At 42.3% G+C, this 27344-nt stretch overlaps 1 protein-coding gene across 3 annotated transcripts in view; it reads right to left on the bottom strand.

The window, feature by feature from the left end:
• Positions 1–21925, bottom strand: part of LOC115207906 (sodium channel protein type 8 subunit alpha) — a 120001-nt gene extending 98076 nt beyond the window's left edge. For 2 of the 3 annotated variants that reach the window (XM_029775464.1, XM_029775465.1), the window contains exons 1-2: positions 21774–21925; positions 10580–10914 (exon numbers count right to left, since the gene is read on the bottom strand). In XM_029775464.1, coding sequence (XP_029631324.1) covers positions 10580–10858 — 279 coding nt within the window. In that variant the 5' untranslated portion in view covers positions 10859–10914; positions 21774–21925. Of the gene's footprint in view, positions 1–10579; positions 10915–12523; positions 12670–19481; positions 19529–21773 lie in introns of those variants that run through there. The other variant, XM_029775463.1, reaches the window with a different exon arrangement.
• Between the last annotated feature and the right edge of the window lie 5419 nt (positions 21926–27344).

Here is a 27344-nt window from a genome sequence, read left to right as displayed (position 1 = left end):
AATAAATGTGAATAAAGCAACCTTGTTTCTATAGTTACCACCCATAATGGGTATCCTGAGGTAAAGTATATACTTTTTACCGTTACCACCCACTATCGGTTTCATTAGGTAAAATGTAACATTCATGAACATGCATAAAAAAAATTCACCTCAGCCACAATGATCAGAGTTAAAGGAATAGTTCACCCAAATTACAAAATTACATATTGGTTTCCTTACCTTGTAAGCAGGGTGATTTCGAACGATTACGCGAAAAATGCTGACTGTTTCCCATGGCTAAAACGTTAGCATGTGGAAACAGTGCCAGGGAAACTAAAACAAAAGCATGGATTGCTGTCATACGTTGTCCATAGACTGCTACAGGGTAAGGAAACCAACGTTTCATTTTGTCATTTGGGGAAACTATCCATTTAACAGACTTCAACAAAGCAACCTTGAATCATGTGGAGTTTCCTCCCTCTAACATTTCAACTTAATGATTTCCACCTCAGCAACTTGCCTTATATTTCCACCTTCATTCCTCTACACCACATTCACACCCAGCAGCGTCCACCAGTCACACTCAAACACACATTTCAGTACATACTTAGGTATCAACTCAAGGACAGAACTACATAACTACAGAACTAAATAAGTGTAACACTTTGGGCTTCGTGGGTGTGGAGTCAGGCGCAGGAAGCAGGAAAATGTTTGGTACAACATGTAATTTAATAAGTACTGAAAACCGAGGAAATATGTCCAAACACAACAGGGCGAAACAATAACCCCGAAGTCCAAAATACATGTACCACAAAACATACAAAGTGACGACACGTAACAAGCCCGCACACAGAACAGGTGGAGAGGCGGGCTTAAATAATACAACTAATTACTAATGGGAAACAGGTGTAACTCATAAAGACATAACTAACAGAAAAACGAAAAAGGGATTGATGGCAGCTAGTAGGCCGGTGACGATGACTGCCGAGTGCCACCCAAACTGCCCTCGGCAGTAGTCGTGACAATAAGAATACACAGTTTTATACACTGAAGCCAAACATTTCATTCATCATTTTGTGAGTGTGTGTGTGCGTGTGTGTGCTTGTGTGTGTGTGTGTGTGTGTGTGTGTGTGTGTGCGCGCGTGTGCACGTTTGTGTGTGCGTGTGTGTGCGTGTGTGTGTGTGTGTGTGTGTGTGTGTGTGTGTGTGTGTGTGTGTGTGTGTGTGTGTGTGTGCGCGCGTATGCACGTTTGTGTGTGTGCGTGTGTGTGTGTGTGTGTGTGTGTGTGTGCGCGCGTATGCACGTTTGTGTGTGCGTGTGTGTGTGTGTGTGTGTGTGTGTGTGTGTGTGTGTCTGCACAGGGAGTGAGAAGAGATGTCACAGCAGAAGCGTGACCAGCATACAATCATCCGTACCGTAACTCATTAAGTGCCTACACTAACTTTTCTGGCTCCACATCATCCATAAAGTCCTGGTACAGGGAGGTTTTCTTCTGCACTGTTCAATCAATCCAGTAAATGTGGAGGAGGAGTTAAGAGGGAGTGTTAACATCCAAAAGCAGAGGCCGTGTCACAGGCTCTCTTTCCATTTCCCCTGAAAACCAGATGCATCCGGTTGTTGTCCACCCCGCTCTGAGGGTGGCTGCTCCCAAACAGTTATCAAAGTGATATCTGTTCTCCACGTACACACAAACACACACACACACACACATTCACACACACACATTCACACACACACAAACACACACACACACATTCACACACACACATGCACGCACACCATACAACGGTTTAATCCCGATGGGCTAGGCCTGTGTTTCAATTAAGGTCAATCACTATGGCGTACATACTGCAATCAATTTACATATATTGCTAGCTAGCCTCCGATTCTTTGACATATTGAAATAGTCCTGTACTTATCGACCGTATGGTGCATGAGTGTGCTGGACTCTCAAAGGCACGGTCTGTGGGACAATCAAAAGCCCGCTTCACATGCATAAACACATACAATCACACAGAGTGGCACGGGTCATATACACAGTACACACACTAAGATTTATATACTTGTACACACACACACACACACACACACACACAAACACACAAACATACATGTATACACACACAATGTAAACGGAACGTTTCATGACTGACTTGCTACAAAGCTACTGCAAGCTTCATCATCCACAATAGAAGCTTTGAGGAGAAAGACACATATGCAGGAATAGGAGGCAGAATGCAGCTGCAGAGACAACCAAAGAGAGAAAGAGGAAGGAGGGAGGGGGAGAAGCATGCAGTGGAGCAGTGAGAGAGAGAGAGAGAGAGAGAGAGAGAGAGAGAGAGAGAGAGAGAGGAAGGAGGGGTGGTGGAGCAGAGGGAGGAATGCAGAAGAAAACACTGAGAGCTGCATAGGGGAGAGCCAAAGCAGAGATGTATGGGTAGAGGGAGGGAGGAGGGAGGGAGGGATGGGTAGGCAGCATGCAGCAGAGAAAGAGAGAAAGAGATGACAGGGTTATGCAGAGGAAACAATAAAAAGTAGATCATCGAGGGAGGGGGGAGCATCTCTGTAGGCTACAACATAGTACCACAGCTGGAGGGGTTAACTTAGACTGTTCTTTAAACACCTCAACTCAGCAATGACTTTGGTCTAAATCATAGTCCAAGACTTCAATGACCTTCAAAAACAGAAACATTCAGTGAGACAAACCATCGCAAACCCTGGCTAATAGACGTGTGCGCTAACACATACAGAGTGGACGATCACAGATTACTGTCTGTAAAGTGTACCCTATACTTAACCTACCGGCTGGTATTTATACAACCAGTATTTATACTAACACATCATCATCCAACCACACCCCCTCCCCTCCCTCACACACTCCCTCCCTACCCGGCACACATATGTAACTACATAGCCAGTCCAACTCCATGGAGCATCATTCCCATGCGGTGTGGTGTGCTCCCCCCTCCCTCCCTCCCTTCCTGCCTCACTCCCTCCCTCCCTCCCCCTCTCCTCCTCAGACCAGTACAGAAGAATGCTGTGTCATCAGACACTAAGGACTCAGACAGAGCACTAAAGCCTAGCCCTCGCTCTAATTTACTACACCCCAGAGAGAGAGAGAGAGAGAGAGAGAGAGAGAGAGAGAGAGAGAGAGACGAAAGGGGGATCATAATATAATAACTTCCCACTCCCAAATGTGCCTCTTTAAAATACAAGTCATGGCGTGATAGGAAGCGAGTGAAGTAACCAACGTGGGACCTAGCTATGGTTAATGATACCAGTGTATAAATGCCATATTCTGGCTATTCATTGTCTCTGTGTGATCAGCAGCAACCAGTGGAAATGACCAGTCAGTCTGCTACTCAGCAGTCTTTTTGGTACCACAGAAGCCTGCCATGTGGGAGAGACACTGGTAACACCATAGAGATTGAATGACAAGCAAGATTCAATGCTATAAACACCATAGAGATAGAATGACTAGCAGGAGAGACACCGGTTACACCATAGAGATAGAATGGTTAGCAAGGGTCAACGCTACACCAGACCTGTTTCAGCTTTAGTGAGCTTGTCTTCATTATGACGTCAAATAACAACCAACAGAGGAGAGGCATAGTTGTCTGAAGCACAAACGGATCTGACAACCAGGCTAAAGCTACTGCAGATGCTAAATAGGCTATGTTTGCTGTATGAAACATCCAATAATGCAGTATTGCCTAGTTTAACATTTCTACGTACACTCTTAGAAAAAAGGGTTCTTGGCTGTCCCATAGGATAACCATTTTTGGTTCCAGGTAGAAGAACCCTTTTGGGTTCTATGTAGAACCCTCTGTGTAAAGAGTTTTACATGTAACCCAAAAGGGTTCTACCTGGAACCAAAAGGGTATTTACCTGGAACCACAAAGGGTTATTCAAAGCGTTCTCCTGGGGACAGCCAAAGAACCTTTTTAGGTTCCAGATAGCACCTTTTTTCTAAGAGTGTAGCCTCTAGAGGAGTATACTACAAAGCAAGATCAATGAGTTAGCCAGTTAACTTTGATAAACAACAATAACTATTCATTTTCTGGTTCAGTAGGAAAGCTAAACTTCGATGTGTGCTTTTGGTTGTTGAGTGAATTAGACCATGGCAAGTTTGAAGAATATATTTCTAATAAACGTAAAGTTATTTCAGGTTATTTAGGCAAATTAGCTGGCTAACTCCTTGCTTCTGCTTTGTAGTATACCCCTCAGGCCCTGGACGTTTGTCTGACACATACACACAGAGTTCACTGAGGCTCCTCCCATACACAAGCACTTGTACAACTTAAATTGAACCCCATCTCCAACACACACGCACTCACACACACAGTGTCACACTCTCACACACGCGTGCACATGCACGCAAGCACACATGCACACACTTACACACACTTACACACACACACACACACACACACACACAACACACACACACACACACACACACAACCTGTGTAACTCCTGAAGCATTTAGCCTTCCTAATCACTCCAGACATTTCAGATGGCCATGCAGTCCTCTCCTCTTTCCTCCACTTCTTCCTTCTCTTTTCTCCTCCACTCCTCTTTCTCCCTCTCCTGTCTCTCTTCCTTTCCTCTCCATTCCTATACTCTCCCCCATCACAGCTAGGAGAGAACAGGAACAGCAGCAACTGCACTTCTCTCTCACCGGCACCAGTCCAACCCCCACACTTTTACTTGATGCTTAAGTGCTGTGATTAGATTTCACTGCAGCTGACAGCAACACACACACACTGACACACACTGACGCACACTGACGCACACTGACGCACACTGACACACACTGACACACACTGACACACACTGACACACACTGACACACACTGACACACACACACCACATGGTCACACGTAAGCTTGAAGTGGGAAGAGAAGGAGAGGAGGGGGGAATTGGGATCAAGTAGAGTAGAGGATGAAAAACCTAGAGAGGAGAGGTAGAGAGAGAGGAGAGGTAGAAATATTGAGGAGGAGGTATTGAGGCGACACATGAATATGTATGCCAGGGCTCCCATAGGTGTCATAAAAGGCATAGGTGTGGATGAGAAAGGGGAGGAAGGTAGGTAGTAATATGCTCTGAATGGCTGAGGAGGGGGGATGCCCATTGTCCTGTGTGTGTAGCTTTAACAAGAGCAAGGTATTGTGTTTAATTTGAAAATAGCATAGCGTGTGTGTGTTTTTCATAGTGTGAAAAAACACACACACACACACAGCACGGCCTACGGTATGTGAAACAAAGGTAACTGACCTTGGCAGGGCAGAGTGAGGGAGAGGCGTCACAGCATACATGCATACACACACACTCATTCACTCTTACTCACGCACACACACACAGGGATCTAGGGGGGAGGTCAGAGACGCAACTCCAGACATGAGAGAGATGTGCATGAGGGAGCCCTGACCACCACCCGGTGAACGAGTCTACCTCTGTCCCTCCTCAAGGACAGGGAGGAGAGGAGATCAATGGAGAAAGGGAGCAGGTTCAGGAGAAGGAGAGCGCTAAGCATAACCGATAGGCCAGGGCAAAGGGGTAAGGAAGAGGGGAGGAAGGAGGAGGGGTTATTGTACCACACCATCACCCCTCCTATGGCTGCCACTGTAGAAGTCATGGATCTTTAGATCATAGGAGGCACACATACTAAAAAAGGAGGTACACACAAACTCGGAAGGAGGCAGAGCACACACACACACCTTGTGTGACTGGCTGTGTCCCTGGGACGATCGTGCTGAGTGGGTCTCTATAGCCCTGCGGGCCCCAGATTCTCTTACAGGCTAGAACACCCAGCCCCTCAAGGTGCAGCCACCCCCTCCTCTCTTCTCCTGCCCTATGACAGACCCAGGCTAGGGTTACACTGGGGGTGGAAGCTGAGGGGAGAGGGGACAGGGCCTAAACTGAAAGGGGAACTGAACTGGTGTCCTGGGCTGGTAGGGGGTGCAACCATTTGACTTATGCTAAACGGGAGATAATATGTGATGTGTATGCATACCAAGTGGGGCATATGTGGTGGCTGCCCTAAATCATGATAAACTGCCTCACAACTGCCTCACAGTGTATGTTTGCACAGCTGAAAACTGTTGTGCTGATTTAAAGAAGCAATAAAACTGACCTTCTTTAGACTAGTTGAGTATCTGGTGCATCAGCATATATGTGTACTACTCTCTTCACAGAACAGCGCAAACTGGCTCAAACCAGAATAGAAAGAGGAGTGGGAGGCCCCTGTGCACAACTGAGCAAGAGGCCAAATACATTAGAGTGTCTAGTTTGAGAATCAGTCCTCAACTGGCAGCTTCATTAAATAGTACTCGCAAAACACCAGTCTCAAAGTCAACAGTGAAGAGGCGACTCCGGGATGCTGGCCTTCTAGGCAGAGCTGCAAAGAAAAAGCCATATCTCAGACTGGCCAATAAAATTAAAAGATTAAGATGGGCAAAAGAACGCAGACACTGGACAGAGGAACTCTGCCTCGAAGGCCAGCATCCCGGAGTCGCCTCTTCACTGTTGATGTTGAGTGTTTTGCTGGTACTATTTCATGAAGCTGCCAGTTGAGGACTGTTTCTCAAACTAGACACTCCAATGTATTTGTCCTCTTGCTCAGTTGTGCACAGGGGCCTCCCACTCCTCTGTCTATTTTGGTTAGAGCCAGTTTGCGCTGTTCTGTGAAGAGAGTAGTACACAGCGTTATACGAGATATTCAGTTTCTTGGCAATTTCTCGCATGGAATAGCCTTCATTTCTCAGAACAAGAATAGACTGACGAGTTTCAGAAGAAAGTTATTTGTTTCTGGACATTTTTAGCCTGTAATCGGTTTCTCAAACTAGACACGCTAATGTACTTGTCCTCTTGCTCAGTTGAGCACCGGGGCCTCCCACTCTTCCTTCTATTCTGATTAGAGCCAGTTTGCACTGTTCTGTGAAGGGAGTAGTACACAGCGTTATACGAGATATTCAGTTTCTTGGCAATTTCTCGCATGGAATAGCCTTCATTTCTCAGAACAAGAATAGACTGACGAGTTTCAGAAGAAAGTTATTTGTTTCTGGACATTTTTAGCCTGTAATCGAACCCACAAATTCTGATGCTCCAGATACTCATTAGTCTAAAGGCCTGATTTATTGCTTCTTTAATGAGTACAACAGTTTTTAGCTGTGCTAACATAATTGCAAAAGGGTTTTCTAATGATCAATTAGCCTTTTAAAATGATAAACTTGGATTAGCTATGTAGATATTCCATAAACAAATCTGCCGTTTCCAGCTACAATAATCATCTACAACAATAACAATGTCTACACTGTATTTCTGATCAATTTGGTGTTATTTTAAATGGACAGAAAATGTGCTTTTCTTTCAAAAACAAGTGACCCAAAATTTGAACGTTAGTGTATATATATGGTTGGTATCTCAAATGGTTTCTCAAATGATTGCCTCGCCTGGTTCACCAACTACTTCTCAGACAGAGTTCAGTATGTCAAATCGGAGGGCCTGTTGTCCGGACCTCTGGCAGTCTCTATGGGGGTGCCACAGGGTTCAATTCTCGGGCCGACTCTTTTGTATACATCAATAATGTCGCTCTTGCTGCTGGTGATTCTCTGATCCACCTCAACACCATTCTGAATACTTCTGGCCCTTCTTTGGACAATGTGTTAACTAACCTCCAGACAAGTTTCAATGCCATACAACTCTCCTTCCGTGGCCTCCAACTGCTCTTAATTGCAAGTAAAACTAAATGCATGCTCTGCAAACGATCGCTGCCCGCACCTGCCCACCCGCCCATCCAGCATCACTACTCTGGACGGTTCTGACTTAGAATATGTGGACAATTACAAATACCTAGGTATCTGGTTAGACTGTAAACTCTCCTTCCAGACATTAAGCATCTCCAACCCAAAATTAAATCTAGAATCGCCTTCCTATTTCGCAAGAAAGCATCCTTCACTCATGCTGCCAAACATACCCTCGTAAAACTGACTATCCTACCGATCCTTGACTTCGGCGATGTCATTTATAAAATAGCCTCCAACACTCGACTCAGCAAATTGGATGCAGTCTATCACAGTGCCATCCGTTTTGTCACCAAAGCCCCATATACTACACACCACTGCGACCTGTATGCTCTCGTTGGCTGGCCCTCGCTTCATATTCGCCACCAAACCCACTGGCTTTAGGTTCACCTATAAGTCTCTGCTAGGTAATGCCCCGCCTTATCTCAGCTCACTGGTCACCATATCAGCACCCACCCGTAACACGCACTCCAGCAGGTATATTTCACTGGTCACCCCTAAAGCCTATTCCTTCTTTGGCCGCCTTTCCTTCCAGTTCTCTGCAGCCAATGACTGGAACGAATTGCAAAAATCACTGAAGCTGGAGATTCATATCTCCCTCTCTAACTTTAAGCATCAGCTGTCAGAGCAGCTCACAGATCACTGCACCTGTACATAGCCCATCTGTAAATAGCCCATCCAACTACCTCATCCCCATATTGTTATTTTTTTTTTGCTGCTTTGCACCCCAGTATCTCTACTTGCACATTCATCATCTCTACTTGCACATTCATCTTCTGCACATTTATCACTCCAGTGTTTAATTGCTAAATTGTAATTACTTCGCCACTACGGCCTTTTTATTGCCTTACCTCCCTAATCTTACCTCATCTGCACACACTGTATATAGATTTTTTCTATTGTGTTATTGACTGTACATTTGTTTATTCCATGTGTAACTCTGTGTTGTTGTTTGTGTCGCACTGCTTTGCTATATCTTGGCCAGGTCACAGTTGTAAATGAGAACTTGTTCTCAACTGGCCTACCTGGTTAAATAAAGGTGAAATAAAAAATAAATAAAAATAAATAAATATATTCAAAAAAATATATATAGTGTATAATATGGTGGTTGTATTTTTAACTGGGAGCTAGCTGGTGTGAGGCTGTAAGGAGATGTCGTTAGCAATCAGTTTCCAAATAAACATAGTTGTAACTGTGGAAGTTATCACAATATGTCTTGAGAAGGAGTTGCATGAAGGAGTATGTACGCTCCTCAAAGAACAAATGCATGACATAAATGCCTGGTCAGGAACAATTTGGCATATCACTCCAACATCACAGATACTGTAGTGTAGATACATAGCACAGTAAGTATAGCTTGTTTAGTTTTAGAGCTCCTTCTTGTATTGGGTTAGTCAGTCTATGATATCCTCCTCCATTTACAGTCTGAACAAAGCTGGACATGACACACAAATGCTACGCTTCACTCCTGGTCATTTTGCCACCTCCTAAATACCAGAAGGTTTCACACATTTAGCAGGGACCTTAGGGAAAGGGGGATACCTAGTCAGTTGTACAACTGAATGTATTCAACTGAAATGTGTCTTCCGCATTTAACCCAACCCCTCTGAATCAGAGAGGTGCAGGGGGCTGCCATAATCGACATCCACGTCTTCGGCGCCCGGGGAACAGTGGGTTAACTGCTTTGCTCAGAGGCAGAACGACAGATTTTTACCTTGTCAGCTCGGGGATTCGAACCTTTTGGTTACTGGTCCAACGCTCTAACCACTAGGTTACCTGCCACACCTTAGGGAAGTCATGCAAAAAATAAACAAGTGGAAAGGGACCAAAACAGCAGCTAACTCCTTCAAAGTGGTACAGTGAGGCAGGGAAAAGGGATCAAATGGAAGAATACTATAAAGATGTACTAATTGTATGTAGGAAAATGTGAAGAGGAAAACACATACACAAAACCTAAAAAATGCACACAAACACACACATTCCAAGAAAACAGAAACCCAGACACACATGTATGCAGACCGTCTGCTTTGACAGAACAAGAGATTTTCCTCACTAACAAATTCAATTAGCAGGAGCACTAATAATACATATTCAGAGGCCTGCTAGTCCCATCTCTGCTGCCAGCATCCACCAGCATATGCACAGTAAGTGCACCAATACAGAGCATCAATCAACACATAAGACTACAGAAGCATTGCCAAAGAGGACTGCGGTCCAGAACTCCAGACCTTCACTGCAGAGTTACAGGATCTACAGTACCAGCATCTTCCTGGTGACTGTGATAGCCAGCGCATTCATAACGTACCTATGAGCTCTAAGCATTGACTGGTTCTAATCACCTCTCCCAGTGGTCAAACTATTAAAAGAGCAATACCATACCACAAGGTCATCTTTGCTGTTTACTATGTGCCATATCCGTATCTTAACGGCTGATACAACGATGCACAAACCTCCCTTTTGTCTAATAAGAGTGGGCTTCTTACTTTCTGAATCAGGTTTCCTAAAAACAGTTTGATTCTAAATGTGCTTACCCCATAAGCATAAAATCTCATTCATAAACTTGGTTAAAAGCATAATATAGGGGCCACACATCAGGACTTATAACACAGTCATAAGCAGAATACATTTAAAAGGGAAGCTATAAAGACATGAGTATAGTACAATCCATTTGTTCCTTCAAATTATTTTTCTAAACAGTTATCATACCAGTACCAACTTCCCTCTAACCCCTAACCTTTCTTCACTAGAGGGGAGTGCCCAGCCCTGTGTGGGATTGAGTGGTGAGGAACTCACTTTCTCATTCATGTAATAGGGGTCCAAGTCTTCCAGTGGTACCGCCACCAGCCCATTAGGAATGTCCCCGTAGATGAAGGGAAGGGACTTCCCGGCCTCCAGATCACCGTTGGGCATGGGTTCTTCCTCTTCTTCCTCGCGGTGACTGCTGTCCGACTTGGGCTTGGGCTTCTTCTTGATCTTCTCCTGGAATTGGCGCTCCTCGATATTACGGAGCGACTCGGGGGTGAACTGCTTGAAGCTGTCAGGTCCTGGGGGTGCGAGACCGGGCGCGGCCATGTTTTCATCCTACAGATATTTCCGCTTTATTTAAGTTTCATTTAGGACATCCGGCTCTGAGAGAGAGAGAGAGAGAGAGAGAGAGAGAGAGAGAGAGAGAGGAAAATAGAGACAGGATATAAGGTATAAATGCTGACAACTCCATATCTCTAATGAAATTCAAGTTGAGAACATCCATTTTCACTAAGAACTTTGGTCATGATTTAAGTAAAAAAGACAGCAGTTCAGCATTTGGGTAAACAGCCTGTCCTACTATCAAGTTTCAAAATGGAAAAAGTTATAATGATCTAGTTTAAAATATCACCTTGGGTAGAATCAAACGGAACAAAACTCAGGTCTCTTTTAGTTCAAATGAGATGGTAGAACTAACAACGAGACAAATTAAATGTCTACTTTATATTTTATTATGGTACTTATTAACAAGACTCATTGCTGGGTTGTGTCTTGTCTGTCTGTCTGTCTGTGTTTATCCCTAAGCCTGAGAGGGTGGAATTTTATATCTCTGTCAGAGAGGGAGCCAACAAAGCAAGGCATCCAGACTAATGGATGTGCAACCATTTGGAACCAGAGCCATCTCTCTCTCTCTCTCTCTCTCTCTCCTTCTCTCTCTCCTCCCTCTCCTCATACAAATAAATGCTACATAAATCAGGGCTGCCATTGTCGGGATAACAGAGAACTGTGTCTCCAATCTACTTCATTCATTCATGGTGGCTCTGATGTTGCCTGGTTGGCCTGTTGATGACCCTACAGGGAGAAAAATGAATGGCCACCTCCAGCCCTTTGTGCCTGTCTGTATGTCTGTCTGCTGCATGGGCTCTTCCCTTGTCCCAGGTGACCTGTGCTGCTTCTGGATGGAGGGAACTCTGTTAAGTGTCTGTCTGGATTATCTGACTAATGTTTTATCTTTAGGAGTCTCTATCTCTCTCTGAAAAACCTTACATAACGTATCTTAATTAGATATTCCATTTGTAACCACATTCTGACTCCAAAGTTGTAGGAGCTATGGCATCTTAATCCATACATGGTTCCTTCAGAACCTTCTTCCGTTTCTGTCTCAATTTTAGAAAAAAATGTTCTTGGTCCTGTGCGGTTGTAATTCAAACAAATACGTGTGAACACCAAACCTTGTTTTAAATTTGAACTTATTGGAGAAGAAATTGTGAATGAAGTGTGCCAATATATTAGAGTGCACCTGTATGATGTTATTATTTTTATCCCATGTATTTATGTATCTCATTGTGTATTTATTCCTTGTGTTACTATTATTATTTTTTCCTACTATTATTAACTTGTTTTATTGTATTGGGAGTAAGCATTTCACTGTTAGTCTGTTGTTTATGAAGCATGTGACAATTAAAATGTGATTTTTGATTTAATTTATATTATCTGATCTGATATAGCTACATTTTCAATAATCATCATCATTAACATTGCAGTGCATGTTATAGAGGTTAGGCTCCATTTCATGACAAATTCATGAATCATGGCACCCTGGGCAATTAATGTGTCAAAGGAAAAAGCTTTCACACTCAATCAATAAAAAAATGTTTTGTCCTTAACTTTCAAACCATGCCATAATTATTTTCCAGCTTGCCTATATGGCTCACGTATGTTAGGTGGAAGAATGAAGTGAAGCCTCCAACATATAGGCTTGAAGTTATTCACCATAATCAATATAGGCCCACTCGTTGGGTCGTTGTCTTTGCTTCACATTCAGCTAGATGTTTTAGGGGGGAACTGCCCGAAGAACATCATAATCATTGCTGCCTCTCACTCCTCCTCTCCATCCAAGAAACGAGTATTGGTAGGATCTGGGGCGCAAAAATAAAAAAGAATTCTCAATTGACAATGCATTTCCATACTCTGTGGTTTAAGACTGTCAAAATTCAACATTTGATTTGAATGATCAATCAAATTTGTTAAATCAAGAAGGGTGCAATTCGGGCGTTCCTGCATGTGGGCATTCCTGCATCTGCAGGAGCCCCTCTTTATACTTCTATTGTAAATGTTTAAGCTAGCGCTCCAGTACAGTAGTTGGTGGCAATGCACCATAAAGTTGGATACCAACTGCCGATAAACCCCACAGCAGAAGAGGCAGGGTCGAAAATGGTAGGTTAGCTAGCTAGGCTCCTGCCTGTTGAGCACTGGTTTCCTGCAGTTCTGTTAACCTGTTTGGTATAGGGGGCAGTATTGAGAATTTTGGAAAAAATATGTTCCCATTTTTAACTGCCTCCTACACCAACTCAGAAGCTAGAATATGCATATTATTGTTCAGGTTTGGATAGAAAACACTCTGAATTTTCTAAAACTGTTTGAATGGTGTCTGTGAGTATAACAGAACTCCTATGGCAGGCAAAAACCTGACAAGGTTTCAAGCAGGAAGTACCCTGTCTGACAAGGAGTCGTGCGTCTTACCTCTTTTTATTGAAAAGTAAGGATCTTAGCTGTAACGTGACAATTCCCAGGGCTCCAATAGGCTCTCAGAGCCCGCGAAATAACTGAAGGTTTACGAGGGAACCTCAGGTTGAAATATATTATCGCCTTTTGTAAGTGGATGCTCGGAGGACCTTTCAATGATGCGCGTGCATGAGTCGCTTCTGAGGAGAAATTTTATTCGGCTGTTTAGGCTCAATGCATACTCCCGGTCGGAATATTATCACTTCTCTACGACATAAATGGCATAAAAATTGGTTTTAAACAGCGGTTGACATGCTTCGAAGTACGGTAATGGAATATTTAGACATTTTTGACACGCCAATGCGCCATGCGCGACACCGCGAAGAAGCATTCTAGAACTCACGAACAAAACGTCGCTGTTTGGATATAACGATGGATTATTTGGGACCAAACCAACATTTGTTATTGAAGTAGAAGTCCTGGCAGTGTATTCTGATGAAGAACAAGCAAGGTAAGAACATCTTTCTTATAGGAAATGTGATTTTGGTGGATGCTGACCTGGGTGGGTATCTAAATAGCTAGCCCTGTAATGCCGGGCTATGTACTTAGATTATTGCAAAATGTGCTTCATCCGAAAAGCTATTTTAAAATCGGACATATCGAGTGCATAGAGGGGTAATGTATCTATAATTCTTAAAATAATTGTTATGCTTTTTGTGAACGTTTATCGTGAGTAATTTAGCAAACTGTTAGTAAATTCACCGGAAGTTTGCGGTGGTTATGCTTTTTCTGAACGTCACATGCTAATGTAAAAAGCTGGTTTTTGATATAAATATGAACTTGATTGAACAGACATGCATGTATTGTATAACACAATGTCCTAGGTGTGTCATCTGATGAAGATTATAAAAGGTTAGTGCTGCATTTAGCTGTGGTTTGGGTTTATGTGACATGATATGCTAGCTTGAAAAATGGGTGTCTGATTTTTTCTGGCTGGGTACTCTGCTGACATAATCTAATGTTTTGCTTTCGTTGTAAAGCCTTTTTGAAATCGGACAGTGGGGTTAGATTAACGAGATTCTTGTCTTTAAATAGCTGTGAAATAGTCATATGTTTGAGAAATTGAAGTTATAGCATTTCTAACGATTCAAAAATCGCGCCACTGGATTTCAGTGGCTGTTACGTAGGTGGGACGAGTTCGTCCCACATGTACTAGAGAGGTTAACGATGATGTCTGTGGTTTAAACTGATAAAAGATACACCCTCATGCACTTACCCTCGCCTTATACCCTTGGGGGAATCCCCAATGCCATCTTGGTGGGCGGTGCAAATGATTAGCCAAGCAAGAGAAGTTTGCAACGTAAGGCCCTCAGCCCTCGTTTTTAGTCGAGTTTGTGAAAGTACAATTATGTTCACTCCGGGGCCTGAAACTCCCCATAATTAAATTCGGGATTGTACGTCTGCTAAGAAAAGTCCGCAAAAACTTAAAAACAACATTGATGTTAAAGTCAACATACAAGTGTAAGTAAAAACAAATACAAATAAGTTATAAAGTGTGCTACTAATGTACATGACGGCACAAACACGTCTCATAAAAAGTAAATATGTTTTGTTATCTTTTGGAAATTGTAGAAATAAAACATTTTCCTTCTTCAGAAGTTCCAGCTAGGCAGCCTAACGTTAGTTAGCTAATTAATTTGCTAGCTATCATATAGTAGGTGTTTATTAATAATTATATATTTAATATAAAGTAGACATGCACTCATAATTGATTGTAGCGCATATAAAGCACCCACAAGCTACTGGTGGCTGAAAACACAATAATCGCGGGATGAACGAGTGACGAATTTCCGGCCAAGAGTGGTCCATTTAAAAATCATTCCTTCCACCCTCGCTCATTGCCCTGCAAGGGTATACTCGTCAGACCTCATGATACGTCATCAGAAGTGTCCACTTAATATGAGGGCTGAGTTGATAAGGTGTGTCTTTTAAATGTTTGGACTGCTGCCGATGAGTGCAGTTGTTTGGCAGGCGTAACGCTTCATGTCTACCAGATGCATCAAACTCTTTGCGTTCTGGCGGAAGTCAATGTGACTCCATTCAGCATTTTCTTACTCCTCTACAATATGGTGTCCACAGTAGAATAAAAATCGAATTTTATTCATATTGTAGTCCCATGATCCTCCCCCACTGAATTCTTGTATGTGACATTTTTGATTACTGCCCCCTCCAGCAAGCTACCCACCATCAGACAGGTAAGGATGCTTTCCCATAGGAAGCAACGACTGGAGAGGAACCAAAATGGCTGAAAGATGCCCCCTCCCCCCATCATGAGTTGTACATTGATAATCTGTGCTTTAGGATTTCCATCCATGCTAACCTTTTTGCATAATTTGTGCTCCTTTCTCACAGGCGGTTCTGGCTGATGACCTGTCTCCATAGCTGATAGAAACGGAGAAGGAATATCATCCCCAAAGTAGAGGTCGATTGATTATGATTTTTCAACGGCGATACCGATGACGATTATTGGAGGACCAAAAAGCCGATGCCGATTAATAGGCCGATTTTTATATATATATTTGTAATGAAGACAATTACAACAATACTGAATTAACACTTTTATTTTAACTTAATATAATACATAAATAAAATCTATTTAGTCTGAAATAAATAATGAAACATGTTCAATTTGGTTTTAAATAATGCAAAAACACAGTGTTGGAGAAGAAAGTAAAAGTGCAATATGTGCCATGTAAGTTCCTTGCTCAGAACATGAGAACATATGAAAGCTGGTGGTTCCTTTTAACATGAGTCTTTAATATTCCCAGTTAAGAAGTTTTAGGTTGTAGTTATTATAGGAATTATAGGACTATTTCTCTCTATACCATTTGTATTTCATATACCTTTGACTATTGGATGTTCTTATAGGCACTTTAGTATTGCCAGCCTAATCACGGGAGTTGATAGGCTTGAAGTCATAAACAGCACTATGCTTGAAGCACAGCGAAGAGCTGCTGGCAAACGCACGAAAGTGCTGTTTGAATGAATGCTTACAAGCCTGCTGCTGCCTACCACCGCTCAGTCAGACTGCTCTATCAAATCATAGACTTAATTAGAATATAATAAACACACAGAAATACGAGCCTTAGGTCATTAATATGGTCAAATCCAGAAACTATCATTTCGAAAACAAAACGTTTATTATTTCAGTGAAATACGGAACCGTTCCGTATTTTATCGAATGGGCGGCAACCAAAGTCTAAATATTGCTGTTACATTGTACAACTTTCAATGTTATGTCATAATTATGTACAATTCTGGCAAATTAATTACGGTCTTTGTTAGGAAGAAATGGTCTTCACACAGTTCGCAACGAGCCAGGCGGCCCAAACTGCTGCATATACCCTGACTCTGCTTGCACAGAACGCAAGAGAAGTGACACAATTTCCCTAGTTAAAAGAAATTCATGTTAGCCGGCAATATTAACTAAATATGCAGGTTTACATTTTTTTACTTGTGTAAAAAATGCCTTAAAGAAAGGCATTGATGTTTATGGTTAGGTACACATTGGTGCAACGACTGCTTTTTTCGCGAATGCGCTTGTTAAATCATCACCCGTTTGGCGAAGTAGGCTGTGATTCGATGATAAATTAACAGGCACCGCATTGATTATATGCAACGCAGGACAAGCTAGATAAACTAGTAATATCATCAACCATGTGTAGTTAACTAGTGATTATGTTAAGATTGATTGTTTTTTATAAGATAAGTTTAATGCTAGCTAGCAACTTACCTTGGCTCCTTGCAGCACTCTCGTAACAGGTGGCCAGCCTGCCACGCAGTCTCCTTGTGGAGTGCAATGTAATCGGCCATAATCGGCATCCAAAAATGCCGATTCCCGATTGTTATGAAAACTTGAAATCAGCCTTAATTAGTCGGCCATTCCAATTAATCGGTCGACCTCTACCCCAAACATACTACTAATATTTCTAACTGTGCTGCTGATGAAGAAGAGGAGGGCAGACTTATCCATTGTCGCTAAACTGCTTGAAGTCAAAATTGCATTGCCACTTACCATTAGTCACATGTTCAATAAGATGTTCTGCAAAAATACTAACAATACAGATATATTATTGCTCTATTATGAGGTTCTGCCAATCATATGTTGGAAACCATTATCAAGGAAACCTACAGTAGTTGAACACTGTGTAGATAGTAACCAGTGATTCTAAGAACAAGAATAACTGTTACCCGTAGGCCAATGTGTCTATCACAGGCCTCAAAGGGTAAGGTATACCCTAAATAAAATAATCTGTGATTGATAATTGTGCATGCCTCTCATTTTCCAATCGATATGGAACAACTTAATAGGCAATATAGTTATACCTATGGCTTGCATTTCCAACTCAGTGCCCTTGTTATAGCGTCCTCCCTGAGATTTGAAGGTTGGACAGTTCGATCCCTGGTCAAGTCATACCAGACTGTAAAAATGGGACCCGATGCGTCTCTGCTTGGCCCTCAAGATAGCATCCTATCCAGGGGATGTACTTGTACATCAAGCTGCCTCACACTACAGAAACAGGAGATAGGCTCCTGCTCCTATGAGCCATTGCAGCTTGCAAAAGCTAAGGCTCGTGCAAAGCTAATCTCTTACTTTGGTTTACAGCTTTAACCGTATTGAGTCAAGGAACAGCTTTACTGCTCAAGAAAATATGGTGTCACAGTACTGAAGGGGCAGAGCAGGCAGGTGGGCTTCCTATCTCTTGTGGGAATATCCTGATGGTGCCATGACAACCAGTTTCTCTAAATTCTGTCCCACCAATGATTAACTTAAAGACTAAGGGCCAAAGGAGTCCTTCTCCCGCTTGCTCTCTCACACAACGTCAGTGTCAAAATATGTGTATTTTATTTGTTGGACCAGAATGATTTTAGTAGGTTAAGTCCATCTAGTCATCTCTTAAAATGTGTTGACTTGCCTCTCACCATAGCCAGCTAGCTAGATAACGTATTGAACTTACATCGCTAGCTACATATACTAGCCAGCATTGCTAGTAACTACTAGTAGCTTGCAGCAAGCACCATGCCCGGTCTGTCTCCCCGTGTCCCCTCCCGCGAACTCCTTGCTTCCCAGCTGTCCTAGCTAGCATAACAAATATTATCTGAGTCATTCAGTTTATAGTACTGCTTTGCCTCTTCCTCTCTGATCCAGAAATACTTATACGAAATTAAGAGCACCGGCATTACTGTCTGGGCATAGCTAGCAAGCCCAGAGAACCGCTTTCACCTCACTTTACCAAAACCCTGCCCACAGTGTTTGAATGACAGGTCTAACATTAAAAATGAAAACGCAAATGAGCAACGAGGAAACTAAATAGCAAAAGGAAGCATTGCAATTGATTGATTGAATTTGATTGATCATTATAATTGACAGTCTTAAAATACACATCATATAGAAAATAATTGTCAATTGCCGTTTACGATTTTATTTTGTCACAATGCATGCTGTCACAACAAGGACATGAAATGACAAACATGAGAAATTATTTGTAATTTAAGCATTTACATTTCGTTTTTAAATGTGTCAGTGTTGTACTGGATAGTAGGCCTACCATGGAAATGAAATTTTAAACATACTTTGCGATGTATTTTTCAAATTGGCAGGCATCATGCATACTCAATCATGAAAATGATAAAGCAATATATTTTTTTCCATTCATATTTGCATTTTGTCACAAAATCCATAAACATTTAGTAAATTGCTAACATGATATTGATTTAACATTTGACCATTTGCATTTCCAATTGAGTTTGGGCAGCTAATCGCTTTCATAAAGAAACAAGTCAAAACCATGAAAATCCTTCTAACCTAAACCGCTGACCTCAGAGATTGTACCACTAGGAAATTAAGTCGGCGTTTTAAGTAACCCAAACGCAACCTCCAAGTCTCCTTCCACAAATGCTACATGAATTGATCTACTTTCAAGGTGAATAACAAACACCGATGCAACACAGGACATACAGGGACCTCATTTAGGCCTACTAATGATGGCATAGAGGAGCTGTCCCACCGGCTTTTCTATAGGGAATGTATCAAGTAAATCAAGACCATTCATTATGTTCTCATTCGGGCTGCAGGTAAACAATGTCATTGTAATAGCCAACCACATTTCAAGAAGAATCACCTAGTGATGCAAAATATTTCATTCCAAAAATTAAGGCTACTCACGTGTCCATTCATTCGCTGCGAGTGCATGCTGTTTCTAATTTCATCCCGGATATTCAAACCCAATAAGCATGCGTATTTACCAATAGCATAATTGTAACATCCGTTCACATTTTCTACAGACAGACGAATGATTAGTCCATTGTGAGGATTGTTAATCGCATGAAACCGAACCGGAGATGTTAGAAAAACTCCAGTGGCTTCTGGAAGCCGCAGCACGGTCTCCTTCGATCCCGCTGCCTGTCGCTGTTCCTTTCAGCACCACTGATGCAGCCTCAAACGAAGCGCTCGCTCGAGTCCTCTACGCATGTGTCCTCTATGCCAAGAAAAGAGACATCCAAACGCCCGCTTCGAAGACACCGACAGCGTCCTTCCGCAAAATAGTACGCAGCATCATCTGGATATGTGTGCAACAAAAGTTAAACATTCACCTTCTGCTACCATTTCTGTCAACCCGTCTAAGCATACAGTTTGACGCATTTGTTCAATATATCCAACGTATGCACCACACCGAACGCACGGCAACTGCCTCTGCAACGCATTGCTGCAAGGCAAACGCAGCGTTTCATTGGAAATAAATTTAATTCTGCTGTAGCAAAATGCAATAACACTGGCGGTGTGTTTGAAGCCTTTGAAGTGTTTGACGCCTGTAACTGAACTATTTATTGCAACTGTTGCATTCCGTTATTGAGAAGGGGGTTAATGACTATGAAACTGAGAACACTAGACATCGTGGAGATGGAACTGAAGAGGAGGGGCAGAGAAGTGAAGATCGATTGAGGAGAGAAACGCAACTGGATAGAGGAGTCTACATGGCCGGTCGAGGTTAGCAGCAGCATGCATATCATAGTGAGGGCCTACATGAGGGCCTAGCGTGCCTCCCGAGTGTCACCAAATGCTAGTGGCACACATAATTCAATAAAAAAGCAAATTGATAGTTCCTAATTTAGCATCTCCTGGATAGGCTACTGAATGAAAGCACTACGGACTGGAATACGCTATATACACAAATATAAACACAATACAGTCATGGTGTGCTTTCAGTGTTGTGGCACACATCCATGAATTAACAGGGTATCCTAAACCCCAGCCAACAATGGAAGTCATTCAGAAAACGATTCATGTTTCCCATGTCAGGACAACAATCGATTAAATGATGAGTGGATTTCCTCCTCAAAAAGTTGTCATTACAAGCTATTACTTGATAAACCACATATTACATGTAAAACCGTTAAGCAAGGTAAAATGCGCACTTTTTTTGGCCAATTTGTTATAAACTGGTAATAACGTTTCAACTGTGTGGTCTGTTAGTCTTACTTTGTATTGTAGTCCATGCACTGTTTACACACACGCGCGTGCCTTGTCCTGGCGTGTGGGCCAAAGCCTTTACTAAAATACTGCAGTAAAGAGGATGCTTCTGGGTAGGCTTCTATGACAGAGCCACAATACCACTTGAAAACATGCAGTGATGGTAGAAAGTCTAGGCTGTCATTCATTTAACTGTGTTGCTCCAAAACAATCTCTACCTCACCACCCAAGGTAAATTGTATACATTGCTATTATTTTGATAAGGTGTTTTGTTATGCTCCCCAAAAACCATTGACGGCTGTATTTTAGTACCACACCCGAGAAGGCTGCCTAGGTGCGATAAGGTTCCTAAAATGAACATGTAAGGGTTATAACACCATCATGGACATTTATATCCACCTCTATTTGGTGGATGGAGCTGTAAAGATATGGGCGGGGGGGTACCGCGGTCCCCCTTCAACTGTCAAAACTGAGGCATAGCCTACCTATCTCACGTAATAAGAGCCTCAAAATGAGTACTGCAAGGGGAGGGGTAATCAAGTGAGGGTGGGGTGCGGGGCATGAGGTAAAACTATCACAATTACAGTTAAATTGTTTTACAAAGGATTACGGTGTCGAGAATATACATTGACTCAAAGCGCATACCGGTACTTTTTAGGGCTACATGTATATTTTGACACGTTGAAATCTCATTCCGTTCAGAGGCAGGCCAACACCCCAATTTACCTGCTTTATCACTAGCCACCCCTTTCCGCAGTATAAACTCATCCTTTTCAGCTAAAGAAAGTAATCCATACGTGTAATTTAGGTTTTCCATGCATATTTGCCCAAGCTTTGGCAAGGAGCCCTATACACAAACGCGAGGATAAAAGATGCGGAGGGGGACCGCTCTGCGGCATTGGGGTGCAGTTGTAGACAGGGAAGTAGCATGCATGGTCCATCCTCCACCAAAACCCAGCCTGACAAAACAACAGGATATTTACTTACTTTTCCCGCATTAACAGAAATCCAGACAGCCGGCACTGAACTGCAGATGTCCAAAAGATTCGGGAGAAACTGCGGCTGTCGCCATATTGTTGCTGCTAACTCCCTTCCCAGCGCGTGCGGGTACCCTGCATAATTGATGACTCTCAGCAAATTGTTAGGGAGTGTCGGTAAATGCCTTTGGTTTGAAAACGGCCCAGGGACCATAAGATCGCAAAACAAAATGAAACAAAGTTATTGAACTAATAGTTAAGAAGACTATCATATAATTCGTTATCCAAAAGTTAAAATGGAGGATTTGTAGGTTTGTTTAGTGGATGACAAAACTGCTACATTACCTCCATCTCCCAGGAATAAATATATAATCGATTTGAATGTGCATGGTTTCTAAGAAGCCACAATTAAGCATGAATGATAGTTAGGTGACTCACTTAGGTGAGTCATAAGCATGCCCTTCCTCTTGATTAGAAGGAAACCTGAGAGGGAATTAACCATGTCAGTCCTGACATCCCAGCAAAAAAAATCGTATTTTTATTTATCTGACTTTCATTTATCTGCATGTCCAGCACTTACGTTTAACCTCACAATGAAGTGTTTTAGCATTTTTTATTCAGGGCAACCAGGGCTACACGTAGAACAATTTGACATAAACAGTTGCATTCATGAGTTTTATTGATAACTGTCACAAAAAGTATGGTCCACCAAAGGAAAACCCTGATAAAAATGAATTTCTATGAAGTCTGTAAGTACAGAAATGTTTTGCTTGCTGGGAATTGAATATCCAACTAGTCAGTGACAACTCTGTGGCGTTTGTGACAGCAACTTTGTGAGCTTTTTAAAGTACTAGTGTCACGCCCTGACCTGAGAGAGACGGTTTATTTCTCCATTTTGTTAGGTCAGGGTGTGGGGTGGGCATTCTATGTTTTGTATTTCTTTGTGTTGGGCCGAGTATGGTTCCTAATCAGAGGCAGCTGTCTATCGTTGTCTCTGATTAGGAATCATACTTAGGCAGCCTTTTCCCACCTGTGTTTTGTGGGTAGTTATTTTCTGTTTTGTATTCGTTACCTGACGGAACTGTTTGGCTTTTCGTTTTGTTTCTTTGTTCTAGTGGTTCATTGTTTAATAAATATAATGAACACTTACCCCACTGCGCTTTGGTCCCCTCTCTACGACAGCCATAACAACTAGGCTATAGACACTCTGTCATGGGATGTCCACAGTATATTCGGAAAGTATTCAGACCGCTTGACCTTTTCCACATTTTGGAAAAATTGATAAAATCCTTTTTTTCCCTCATCAATCTACACAAAATACCCCATAATGACAAAGTGAAAACAGGTTTTTAGAAGTTTTTACAAATGTATATATTTAAAAAATCTGAAATACCTTGTTTACATAAGTATTCAGACCCTTTGCTATGAGACTCAAATTGAGCTCAGGTGCATCCTGCTTCCATTTATCATCCTTGAGATGTTTCTCCAACTTGATTGGAGTCCATCTGTGGTGAATTAAATTGATTGGACATGATTTAGGAAGGCACACACCTGTCATATTAAGGTCCCACAGTTGACAGTGCATGTCAGAGAAAGAAAACAGCCATGAGGTAGAAGGAATTATCCGTAGAGCTCCGAGACAGGATTGTGTCGAGGCACAGATCTGGGGAAAGGTACCACAAAATGTATGCAGCATTGAAGGTCCCCAAGAAAATAGTGGCCTCCATCATTCTTAAATGGAAGAAGTTTGGAACCACCAAGACTCTTCCTAGAGCTGGCTGCCCAGCCAAACTGAGCAATCGGGGAAGAAAAGCAAGATTCTTCTGGTCTGATGAAACCAAGATAGAACTCTTTGGCCAAGTATCCCGTCTAGAGGAAACCTGGCACCATCCCTACGGTGAAGCATGGTGGTTGCAGCATCATGCTGTGGGGATGTTTTACAACGGCAGGGACTGGGAGACTAGTCAGGATCGAGGGAAAGATGAACGGAGCAAAGTACAGAGAGATCCTTGATGAAAACCTGCTCCAGAGCGCTCTGGACCTCAGACTGGTGGGGAAGGTTCACCTTCCAACAGGACAACGACCCTAAGCACAAAGCAAAGACAACGCAGGAGTGGCTTCGGGACAAGTTTCTGAATGTCCTTGAGTGTCCCAGCCAGAGCCCGGATTTGAACCCAATCAAAAATCTCTGGAGAGACTTGAAAATAGCTGTGCAGCGACCATCCCCATCCAACCTAACAGAGCTTGAGAGGATCTGCAGAGACGAATGGGATAAACTCCCAATATACAGGTGTGCCAAGCTTGTAGCATCATTTCCAAGAAGACTCAAGGCTTTAATCGCTGCCAAAGGTGCTTCAACAAAGTACTGAGTAAAGGGTCTGAATACTTATGTAAATGTGATTTCAGTTTTTATTTGTAATACATTTGCAAAAAATTTGAGAAACCTGTTGGTATTGTGTGTTTATTGATGAGGGGAAAAAACAATTTAATCAATTTTATAATAAGGCTATAACGTAACAAATGCATTGCATATCTTTTGTAATGTCAGTTGAGTTGAATAACTTCCTGTTTTTGCTTCCTGCTTTTGCTTCCTGCTTTGCTCCTATGGGTACACTCGCAATGGGAGCCAGTCCACCCATTATGCCATCATTGACTTGAATGGGGACGCCTGTTCTATTCATTCTATTTCTATGGCAGCACATGCAGCCAGGAGCGGAGGAAATGATAAAATGTTCATGAAACATTTACGAGATTGGCTGCGGAAGCGGGGCCTACTTTGAGTTCTACCCATCTGGTTGCAAGGTGATTTGCACTGACCCCAATCTTCACTTCGAGAAGTAGGCTATCTGCAAAAGAGCCTGGCTGTCAATGACCACCTAACATTCGAAAGCTTTCTGGTCGCGTCGGGAGAGGACATTGGGGAAGTAAAGGTTGACTCAGTGGGCAATGTCGTCTGCTAGCTGGTTCTGTGTTCTGTCAATGACAGACTGCGAACATTGCAGGAGGCGTATCACATAGTGAGGCTTGCTAATTGATTCTCTTTACAGTATACATTTGAGAGTTTATGCATGGGAATGAAAGCAATAGGCTAACAACCATTCTCAAATTAAAAAAATTGTCCATCAGCTGTCAACATAATGTAAAGTATAATAAAAATAAGTTGATCAGATAAATGTAAAAATCAAGCCTAGGTCTGTCAGCAATTATTCCCCTTTGACAACAGTTAGGATTATATAAATGTAGTCCCCACTAATGTTAGGACTTCCTGTGTAGATTGTGTGGTCTTGATGATTAAATCTACTTTCCCACAAATCATGGCAACAGTGTTACTCAGATTATCTATTGATAACATAGTCTGAGTGCCAGTCTGTTTGTGCTATCATGCCAAACAGATTTGGCTTGACAATGAGCGAAGGAGTTTGCAAGAGCACAAACAGATCTGAGATGAGGCTAGTATTGGTACCATTGTGAGACAGAGAAAAATGGCAACATTGTAACATTTAACTCAATTTGCAATATGTAACATTGAAACTTTTGTTCATCTCACTGAAAGGCTCAAACCATCATTTAACACTATAAAACATGCCAAATGTATATATAGTATGATACATTTCATGATTTCATTAAATCCTGGAATTTGCCTGAGCTGGTGTTGCTTATTTTATAAAGCAATATATAGCTGTGTCTGTCGCTATACCCCATTGAGGTGCCCCCTGGCCTGGGACTTAAGGCACTGCTGCTGGTTGGCTGCTGGTGGGGGTGGGACCAGGGTCTTCCAAATTATTATTTATTTAGTCATTTGCTAGTTTAAAACTACTTTTGGTATCTTATACCTACTTCATACAATACCAAAACAACATTAATTATTTTCTTATTAAATTTTTAAAACAAATTGTTTACCCGGGCCTGTCATATTTGTTTGACAACCCTGTCTGTTGCATGAGTTTAACTTCATCAGGTCATGTCTAGCTAGCTAAGTTACATTCAGGCGACAAATGGATAAAAAGTACAAGTCAGGTGCGCTAAAAAGCAAAGAGCGAGAGAATAAGAAAAATTGAATTGCATCCTTCATCCTTGCAACCACTGCTGCTAGTGCTAGTACAAGCTTTAGCCTGACAGTGGCTAATGAGGCCGGTGTTGATGGAAGCATGTCCCGTGACTAGGGCTGTTACGGTGATCGTATTCTTACCACACCGGTGGTCACGAGTCATGATGGCAGTCAAATTTCACATGACCGTTTACACACAGTAATTAGGCTTCTCCAACCTCTGATGCTACTGATGGTCATTAGTAGCCTACCAAACTTGCTAACTGCCTGGTACTCAGCACTCTATTGTCCCTCTAATCACTCTGACATCAATACAAATGTATCCAAAATTGAATCAAACACTTCATGAGTGCCCATAAGCTCATGATGAGCAACATTTCTATAGGCTATGCAATTGCGTAAGAAAACAGAGTGATGTCCTCTATTAAAAAGAGGATGATCCTATCAGCTTTCTATTGGCTAGGCCTACTATATTTATTTGTCAACTTTCCTAATATTAAGTGCATTGCTTCTCTTTAAAACAGGATGGAATGAAAACGAACCACTGCAATAGTGTCCTCCATTCGCTATTTAAGTGCATACTGTAGATGACGTGTATTTTTTTCCCCTGCCCCTGTTTCGAGACAGGTGCATGATAATGGTCCATTCTAAATAAAAACAAATTTCACACATATGTCATTTAGTATATGTAAAGACACGATTAAATCAAGAATACTCTTATGGGTGACAATATTAGCCTATCACTTTTTAATTATATATTTGCCGCCAGGAAATTCGAGGCATTGTCAAGTGCTTGTCAAATTGTGAATGAAAGACTGATGAACAGCCGTGTACAGCCTGCACAAAAAACAAAGCAAAGCTTTTATCCGACTTTAAAAAAATCATCATTAGTGTCACACCCTGGTCTGTTTCACCTGTCTTGTGCTTGTCTCCACCCCCCAACAGGTGTTCCCCATTTGTCCCCATTATTCCCTGTGTATTTATACCTGTGTTTTCGGTTTGTCTGTTGCCAGTTCGTCTTGTTCTGTCAAGTCCTACCAGTGTGTTCCTGTGCTCTAGTTTTTGCTTTTTCTAGTCTTCCCAGCTGTGACCTTTCTGCCTGTCCTGACCCCAATCCTGCCTGCCGTCCTATACCTGCCTGACTCTGATTTTGATTACGGTCTCTTTGCCTGCCTTGACCTATCGATTTCCTGCCCCTTGTATTGTCATAAACTCTGAGACTCATACTATCCGCCTCCTGTGTCTGCATCTGGGTCTTAACCTGAGCCGTGATAGTATGAACTGACCATGACTGACCCAGCAGACTCGGACCAGCTCTGCAACGCTGTCTCCTCCCGAGGAACCACCATTGGAAGATATGAGGGGTTACTACAAAGTCTTATGGAGGGACTCCATACCCTGGCAGAGCGCCATGACCATGCGTTCAATACATTGCTGGGGCAATTCCACAGATTCCTAACTAGGCAGCAAGCCACAACAGTAATCCCCCAGACTCTCAGCAATCCCGCCACCAACGGCGCTTCTTCCCAGCCT

This window comes from Salmo trutta, chromosome 14 (assembly GCF_901001165.1).
Source record: "Salmo trutta chromosome 14, fSalTru1.1, whole genome shotgun sequence".
Lineage (NCBI taxonomy): Eukaryota > Metazoa > Chordata > Actinopteri > Salmoniformes > Salmonidae > Salmo > Salmo trutta.
The sequence above is the reverse complement of the archived record's forward strand: the minus strand, read 5'-3'. Positions and strand labels throughout refer to the sequence as shown.